General features: G+C 32.8%; 1 protein-coding gene across 1 annotated transcript; it reads right to left on the bottom strand.

Moving 5' to 3' along the window:
* Nucleotides 1-5,124: 5,124 nt before the first annotated feature.
* LOC123207684 (UDP-galactose/UDP-glucose transporter 3) lies at nucleotides 5,125-8,528 on the bottom strand. Its single transcript, XM_044625152.1, has 7 exons — nucleotides 8,323-8,528; nucleotides 8,076-8,173; nucleotides 7,837-7,964; nucleotides 7,503-7,533; nucleotides 6,616-6,719; nucleotides 6,286-6,407; nucleotides 5,125-5,697 (listed from the first exon to the last, which is right to left on the bottom strand). Exons 1-7 carry the CDS (start codon nucleotides 8,424-8,426, stop codon nucleotides 5,289-5,291), a joined length of 996 nt encoding a protein of 331 aa, XP_044481087.1. The 5' UTR covers nucleotides 8,427-8,528; the 3' UTR covers nucleotides 5,125-5,288.
* Nucleotides 8,529-9,219: the final 691 nt, after the last annotated feature.

Raw genomic sequence — 9,219 nt, 5'->3', positions numbered from 1 at the left:
TATTTAGCACTAGAAAGTAAGAGAATTTTATAAGGGCCTTATATGTCATAATGAATCAATTTAAAAGGTCTAACAGACAAAATTGAACTGGTAGAAAAAAGAAGCCGATCTTGTTTTGCAAGTGCACAAATATCACAAGCATCATTGGATTTAAAAGGAAAATTTAACAAATTGTTTGCTAGAAAATCTAATCTAGCAAAAGACAAATGGCCTAATTGGTGATGCCACAAGGTTGTAAAAGAGGTGTCTTGAGAACAACATGAATGACTAGCAAGGGTTGTTGGAGATTGGATGTTATATTATAGTTTCTCTGCTACCATTGCAACCAAGTAATAGAGTCCATCTTGTTGTTTACCCAAACCAATCGTCGTCCTTGTCATTAGGTCCTGCAAATTACACCAATGTGGAAAAAAAGTTATTGAACAATTGAGATCCCTTGTAATTCGACTTACAGACATTAAATCCACCTTACAAGATGGCATACCAAGCACATTTTTCAAAGAAATAATTGAATTCAAGGCTAAAAGCCCAATAGATGCAATCGAAGCCTGTTGTCCACTTGACATAACAACTGGTGGCAAAGATGTGTTCTTACTATTGTTGATAAGTAAAGTTGGAGATGAAGTAATGTGGTTTGTTGCACCACTATCAATAATTGATTGAGATGTTTGTGATAAAACTGAGAAGGCACTGGCAACATTAGCCTTAGGATTGGTAGAATGGGATGCCTCTTTACCATGTATGATAAATAATATTTATTTAATTTGTAAATCAGAGAGCTCATTCGTCATCAATTGCATCTCCTACATCATTGAACCATCATTGACACTATTAACCAAAGACTAATAACTATTGTTGTGTTTAGAACAAATGCCTCTTTGATGAGACTTTGATGATGCATGTTTTGGATGTCTTGTTGGGTACCCATTCAACTTCCAACATGTTTCTCATATATGATGATCTTGATCACAATAAGAGTAATGTAGAGGTTTGCAATTAGATGAGTTGGATCAAGAAGAGGTACTTTGTCTATGTCGAACAACAAGAGCTACTAGTTCATCCTTTCAAACAACCGTGGTTAAGGCCTCTATTGTCTCACTTGTAGCACCCAAGTTTTGCTACTTTTCTTCTTGTACAATGGAAGAATAAGCTTGTGCACCATCAAGTAGTGGATTCATCAATAGGATCTATCCTCGGATAGCATTATAGGATTTATTAAGCCCTATAAGAAATTACATCAACTTGCATCTCTTACTATCTGCCCTAGAAGTGCAAACAATGTTATTATATGAGCTCAATTCATCTTATAATTTTTTAAGCTTCTTGTAGTAAATTGCAATAGTCATCTAATCTTGAGGGAAACAAGTTATATCCCTTTCAATCTGAAAAAGACGCAAGGCATTGCTTTGAGAAAAATGACTCTGAAGGGCTTCCTATACCTCTTGCGCAGTGGTTGAAAAAATAAAGCTATCTACAATATCTAGTGTGAGTGAATTAAGAATCCATGATAGAACCATATCGTGACATTTTTTTCCATGATGCATGTTCTTTTTGGTTAGTCACGACAGATGGCATTGCAGTGGTTCCACCAATAAAACCCAATGTGGATTTGGCATTCAAAAAGATGACCATGGCTTTGCACCATATGGAATAATTATCCCCATTGAGGGGTTTGGAAACAAGAATCATTCTAGGATAATCTAAATGATGGAATGAATAAGGATCGGTGACATCTCAGTTACCTCCATAGAAAGGTTTCTTGTTTCCCATGGTGATAGGAAATAGTTAAAAAAAGGAAAAGCTAGGGTATTGTTCCCTACTGTAACATCATGAAAAGAAGAGAAAGAAATATTTTGCTTTGAACTTGATAATCATTAAATCAAGAATACATCTTTTATATAAGTATTTTCCTATAGGGAAATTATAAAAAATAGCCAAAATTTAGGGGGTCTAAGCAAAATTACCCAAAATATTTAGGTTTAAGCAAAAATGCCTAGGTTTTGTGAAATGATGAAACTACCCCTCATATATAAACACAGCAAATTTCCTTGCTTCCCACGGTCATTTCACTGTGCAAATTCAAAATTTCCTATTTTCCCACGGTCATTTCACTGTACAAATTCAAAGAAAATTCAAAATTTCCCACTTTCCCACGGTCATCCCACGGTCGACCAGATTTCTGTCGATTTTCTTGCTTTTCGACAACCGCAAATGGCAAAGAAGGTTAGTATATCTCCCGTAATCTTGTTTGAATCAAGTTATTGCTCATATTATTGAGATTTGATTGAGATTTTGAGGTTTGAAATTTTAGGCTTTCTATTTGAACAATGCCTAAAATGTTTTGATTCTTGGTTGTTTTCGTTGAATTGATTGAGACGTTTTGTGTTATACAACATGTAGATTTGATTTATGAAAAAATCGGAGGCCAAAACAACCAAATTTTGGTTGAAAATGGCTGCCGAAGAATCGGCAGTCCGACCGTGGGAACAGTATTTCCCACGGTAAAACGATTTCTCCTACGGTCAGTAGACATTGACCGTGGGTTAGGGGGGTAAAATAGCTTTGTTAAAGTATTGGGGAGCCGGGGGAGATTCCTTAGAATACAGTGGGTTTTTCTAAAATTTGCCATATAATAGTTGACTTGTTTTAAAAAAGAATTTTCATAAGGGGGTAAATTGAGAATTTTGTTATCTAGGGTTTCTGATCGTGCAGTTTCCGAATTTTATATCTGTTTTTTCTGTCATAGGGTTTTTCCATATGTAATTTTCAAATTTGAGATTCGATTTTTTAAATTTTGGAGCTTTTTGGCACAATTTACGATGTAATGACGTAATTTTAACTCAATATTTCGATTTTTTCGTTTATAGAATATATTGATTCGTGCTTTTGAATTTTAGTTCTGTTTTTCGAATTTCACCGTTTTACGATAGATCGACTCGTATTTTTCAGATTTCTGAAGAATTTTTTGATTGTTGTCATTCTAGGGTTTTTGAACTTTTAGAATTCGAATTTCAGTTCTGTTTTTTCAAATTTCACGATTTTACGATAGATCGACTCGTATTTTTCAGATTTCTGAAAAATTTTTTGATTGTTACCATTCTAGGGTTTTTCAACTTTTAGAATTCAAATTTCAGTTTCGTTTTTTTAAATTTCACCGTTTTATGATATATCGACTCGTATTTTTCAGATTTTCGAAGAATTTTTTGATTGTTGTCATTCTAGGGTTTTTCAACTTTTAGAATTCGAATTTCAGTTTCGTTTTTTTGAATTTCACCGTTTTACGATATATCGATTCGTATTTTTCAGATTTCTGAAGAATTTTTTTATTGTTACCATTCTAGGGTTTTTCAACTTTTAGAATTCGAATTTCAATTTTATTTTTTCGAATTTCACCGTTTTATGATATGTTGACTCGTATTTTTCATATTTTTGAAGAATTTTTTTATTGTAAAACGATCAATCTATCATAAGTTTGAAAAATATGAGTCAATTTGAAAAATACGAGTTAATCTATTGTAAATTTGATATATCGACTCGTATTGTAAATTTGAAAAATATGAGTCAATCTATCGTAAAAAGATGAAATTCAAAAAACCAGAACTGAAATTCGAATTCTAAAAGTTGAAAAACCCTAGAATGGCAACAATCGAAAAATTCTTCGAAAATCTAAAAAATATGAGTCGATCTATCGTAAAACGGTAAAATTTGAAAAAACAGAACTGAAATTCGAATTCTAAAAGTTGAAAAACCCTAGAATGACAACAGTCAAAAAATTTTTCAGAAATCTGAAAAATACGAGTCGATATCTCGTAAAACGATGAAATTCGAAAAAATAGAACTGAAATTTGAATTCTAAAAGTTGAAATACCCTAGAATGACAACAATAAAAAATTTTTTGGAAATTTGAAAAATACGAGTTGATCTATCGTAAAACGGTGAAATTCGAAAAAACGAAACTGAAATTCGAATTCTAGAAGTTGAAATACCCTAGAATGGTAACAATCAAAAAATTCTTCGGAAATCTAAAAAATACGAGTCGATCTATCGTAAAACGGTGAAATTCAAAAAAACGGAACAAAAATTCGAATTCTAAAAGTTGAAAAACCCTAGAATGGTAACAATCAAAAAATTCTTCGGAAATCTGAAAAATACGAGTTGATATATCAAAATGCCCCCTAAATTTTAATAACATTTCATTTGACCCCTCAATTATCTATTCCTAAAATTTCATTGAGAAATTTATAATGCTCTTATAATGTTTAATATCACAATACCCCCTAACTTTAATAAAATTTCATTTAACCCCTTCTAGTGAGTGAGGAGGTTTATATAAATGAAGGAAAGGGTAATTTTGGTATTTAAAAAAAAACATGGGCATTTTTGCTTAGGAATAGTGAATTTGGGCATTGTTGCTTGAAAATAGTGACTTTGGGCATTTTTGCTTAGTAGGAGGGTATTTTGGCCATTTTTGATAATTTCCCTTCCCTATAATTGTGCTAATAAATTGCATACATAATTGTACTATAACTGTGTTAATAAATTATATAATTCTGATATGATTATTGAAGATATCACTGATTTTAGGAGATAAAGATCTTTATCATCCTCGTAACAAAGATGATGCAAGGATGAAAAATGATATTTTCTATTGGAATGAAAAGTAGGATATGTTGCTTTCCCTAAATGAAAAGGAGCACAAACACTCTCATAAATATATGTGATATTAAAATGAGTGGAGTTATTTAAGAACTTAAAATAATAATAATAAAAGGAAAAATAAACCTATTCATTTATCCTTCTTTAAAATACATACTATTCTAATAAAGGTCATAAAACGATGCTACGATGCTCTAATTTGGGTTCGTTATTTTTCCTGCTTATAAATTTGTTATCAATTTGAAACTATTTAACCGCATTTTTATTTGTCGTTATAGGGGAATGTGAAGCTTTACCAAGTCAAATAAATACTGAAAACCACCTAACCTGAGCAATTACTGCAATGAAAAGTGTATTTGCAGAATCAATTGGTCATATTTACCTATAATTAGCCAGAAGGATTCAGATATTCAAAACAACCTTCAATTATCATATTGTTATTATATTTTGTTTAAGACATTGAAAAAATTCTAAGAAAGTACTTTTTTGGTCTCATAAACTTCATAATATACTAAGACATTCAGAAATTTTCTACGTATTACATAATTGGTGATACGTCAAGAACCACGGACAAAAACACAAAAGGTGCTAAAGTTACATATAAGGTTCAAAATTGTTAGTCCCTCTTCTCTTCACATGGGTTTTCTCTTCTTCTGCGATCTCTGCAACTTCTTCCACTTCAAGTAGATCTGGTACGACAATCCAGAGAAGACCATGAATACACATCCCCATTGCTTTAATGACAAGGGATTCCCACTAAGCAGAGAAGACACCACAATGCTCACAAACTTGCGGGTTGTGGTGATGGTGGTGTTAGTAAGGGAGCCAAATCGGCTTATGGTTAGAAAGATGAAATTCTGCCCTACTGCACCGCAGAGGCAATAGAAAAATATGTCCCAGGCTGCCTCTGGATGCTGCTTACAGAACTGCACAGCCTCAAATCCGCTAGCATGCGGCCAACCAAACATGTAGATCATGTTGTATATTGTACCCCATAGATTCATTCCCAACATTATATTCCAAGCACTTGTCTTTGGATACCTATGCAGACAACCCACGGATATATTCTTTAATAAAAATATTTAAAACCTTCAAAAAGAATCAATCTGGCACAGAAAATTAAAGGATATTCAAAGAAAAAAGGAAATGTTAATGTTATAGCAGGTATTTCAACAAAATAGTAGTAAAAGCTGGAAGGATAAAAATATGGAAAAAGATGTCTCCTAATTATTTATTCTGAAACAACATTATGTGTTTCACACATAAACTAGGCTACAACCTTTTCCATAATTTTAGGAATATACAAAGAAAAAGTTCTCCACTAATGCTCTCAAAATAAACTCCATCCAGCCAGCGGATACACGCTACATCAGAATGGGAGAAGTAACAAGCTAGCATCTAGACCAGCAAGAGTATTTAATGAATGAAGACACAAGAGAAATGGTTCTTGAAAATTTTTTATGTTGCAGACATCACTGCTTATCAGCTAAATGAAAAACTGGCAACAAGAGTTTTTCTTTAATTGTGTTAAGACTTTGACAAGGGAGCAAGAAAAAGGCAGAACATTCACAAGGCAACTTCAATGTCATGGATGCTCAGTCAGAACAAAAAGGTTATTGCAAAACTTACCTTGCAGATATCGAATCCTGAGTTGCATTTGTAAATCCATCAAATGCAAGGTTCAGGAAACAGAGCCCATAACCAAGAGGTGCATTTGGATGAGCCAGCTTACTAATAGTCTTCGAGCTAGTCTGAAATCAATCCATAAACAGATGAGGGGCATTAGGATCCAATTTGTAAATTCTTACATTAGGATCAAATTTGTAGAAGCTCACACTGAAACAAGAAGTTATATAATCAAGTAAGTAATGTGTGCCTACCATGAAATAGCACAGTATTTAAAGAGAGAGTATATAGTTAAAAGAAAGAAACCTAATACTGCTATATATATGTCCTCACCTTCAAGAGTGCAAACATAGATACTCCTCCAGCAACAAGCAAAGTACAAATATACTCAGGAAAAGTATATCGTATACCATAAACTAGGGTACCCATCAGCATAACTGCACACAGGTAAAAAATACTGTCAGTAGTTCATGTAAACCATCAGTGACAAGAAATATTTGTTATAAATGTGCAAAAGAGTCAACCATCAGCAAAAAAATATAACTCAAAATGACCATTAACGAAATCTGTTTCAGACACAAAATAAATAAACATTATATAACATGAATATGCTATGGGTCCTGATTCCAAAAAAAAAAAAAAAAAAGAAGACAAAATATTAAAGGTCATCAATAAGGATCACCCAAAGCTAATTCAAAATCCAAAAGGTAGTTTAATGGATGTCATTCCCAATAAAGGAAGAGAAAAGCGAGAGAGCAATACAAATATAGCATCCCAAAAAACTTTTTTCACTAAATAAAACCATTCAATTCTTTAACTCTGATAAAACAAGATGATATTTCCAAGACTGGCTCTTGCATATTTGTCACCTAAGCTAGGGCACGTAAGTAGATAACAATCAAAAGCTTTTTACATCTTTCTCTAATGCAATCAATATGTGGAAGGGTTGGTGACAGAAAAGTAAGTTCATGTAAGATATCATTTGATGGAGTCAGGCTCCATGACCTTCTTCCAACTCCTACTCCAAGAAATTACATCAGATGAGTGAAAGATACTGGCAAATACTAATCATTAATGGAAACAATGAGTCCATCCTATTTTTCATATTTTTACATATAACACCATGTTAGAGAACCAATGCTAACATTAACGACGTACTATGATTACATTTTTATGAATACTGAAAAGTTCCAGTAAAAATGCTGGACTAAATATCTCACCTGGAATCATTTTAGAGGATTTTGCCAGAACCTACATATAACAAGATTATAATTAATACTTGAGATCAATAAAATAACCAGCCTCTAAGATGTTACTGAGTCCATACGTAACATTAACAGAAGTCATGTTTGCCTTACCCACATACCAGTTATTCCTAACAAATTACATAGAAAGGAAAACATGGTCCGGTAAAATCATCTAGGCTAATGTTCTACATCATCAACTGTACATCTATACCAACACTTCCAATATAAATAGCACATCGAAATAAGCAATTTATGCATAATATAAAGTGAAAGAAGACAAAGTTAGGAAAAAACAAATCGAAAATACCTGAGCTGGGTAACTTATGTACTTTAAAGCTTCTATACCCATGGCCGGACCAATTGTATTGGTAATGCCAGCACTCCAATATGCCCACCAAGGAGCACCACCAGAATTATTCGACCAAAGTTTTATCACTGTTAAAATCCATCAAGCACATAAAAAACTGAACTCACTACTAAGCTTCATTTATCTACAGTAGACAACATACAATGCAAGCGATAAAATAAAGATACGAAATCACTCACTTATATAAGACCAGATCAAACAGACCACATTTTGAGCCAAGTTAAGGAATGCAAGGTGCTCAAATCTCTTCCCATCTGGACCGAATCGCTTGGTCGACCTAAACAGTTCAACAAAAATGTTCAGATACGAGAAGGATTCTGAACTTTCTATTCAAATTCAAATTTAACTGAATCGTAAATTTGAATCTATGAAAAATACACTATATGTCAAAGTGAAAAGTCACTTCGGTTGAAAAGAAAGTCTTACATAGTTTCTTGAAGGACACCTTGGTAAATATAGGCGGACCAAATACCGGAGACGCAAAATGCCAAAACCAAGACTCGCCGGAAACCACTGCCATGAGCTTCCATTTGACGTCGCCGGCGAACAAAACCTAAATCTACGGATTGATTTTGTATAACTGAATTTAGAAACGATGGGACGGTGAGAATTATTAACCACCAAAACTGCGTGTCTTCTGCGAAATCGGAAGGCTATTTAGAGAGGAAGTAGCGCGAAGCTACGTGGAAACTCCACGTGGCTGTTTCTTATTGGCTTAAATGACTTCATCTGGCGTTTCTCATTGGCTGCACATGCGTAGACGTGGACCCCATCTCCCAGGAAAAAACCCGTGCTGGAAAACTTTTAAAAAGACAAAAAGGAAGCCAGTTGGGCTTAATCTCCATTTGAGCTAGCCTCATCTGACTATTTAAGCCCATTATTTTATTTTTTCAAATTAAATAAAAATTAACAAAACAAAAGCGAAATAAAAAATTATCATGAATAGAAAAAATATTATATCGTAAAGATATTAGTTATTAAAATATAAAATATAAGATTGGAAGCATAATTTCGATTTTTTTATATTTTATAAATAGTAACAATTAATAAATTGTATATTTTAATTTTAATTGATGTCATGGATTTTGCTTGATTCAGGGTTAGGATATTTTTTTAATAATTATGTCAAAATTATTTCCCTATGATGTGATGTCATTTAAAAATTACTGTTATGAAGACTAAAATAAGATAAGAAAAAAGATAAGGCTTGGAGCTGATATAACATGATTACCAATCTTTTTAAGTTAAAAAAGATTAAAAATTACCAATTGGAAGTATCTCTAATTCATATTTACTACTAAATTAAAAGAACATAACATAATT

Source organism: Mangifera indica, unplaced genomic scaffold, assembly GCF_011075055.1.
Source record: "Mangifera indica cultivar Alphonso unplaced genomic scaffold, CATAS_Mindica_2.1 Un_0093, whole genome shotgun sequence".
Classification (NCBI taxonomy): domain Eukaryota; kingdom Viridiplantae; phylum Streptophyta; class Magnoliopsida; order Sapindales; family Anacardiaceae; genus Mangifera; species Mangifera indica.
The sequence above is the reverse complement of the archived record's forward strand: the minus strand, read 5'-3'. Positions and strand labels throughout refer to the sequence as shown.

Excerpts from the sequence above, each read along its gene's own strand:
- LOC123207684 (XM_044625152.1), bottom strand. The coding sequence starts at position 8,426 with ATGGAAGCTCATGGCAGTGGTTTCCGGCGAGTCTTGGTTTTGGCATTT. Across the intron at positions 7,534-7,836 it reads ACATAAGTTACCCAGCTCAG|GTTCTGGCAAAATCCTCTAA; the intron begins GTATTTTCGATT and ends TGTTATATGTAG. Across the intron at positions 6,408-6,615 it reads CTATGTTTGCACTCTTGAAG|ACTAGCTCGAAGACTATTAG; the intron begins GTGAGGACATAT and ends GATTGATTTCAG.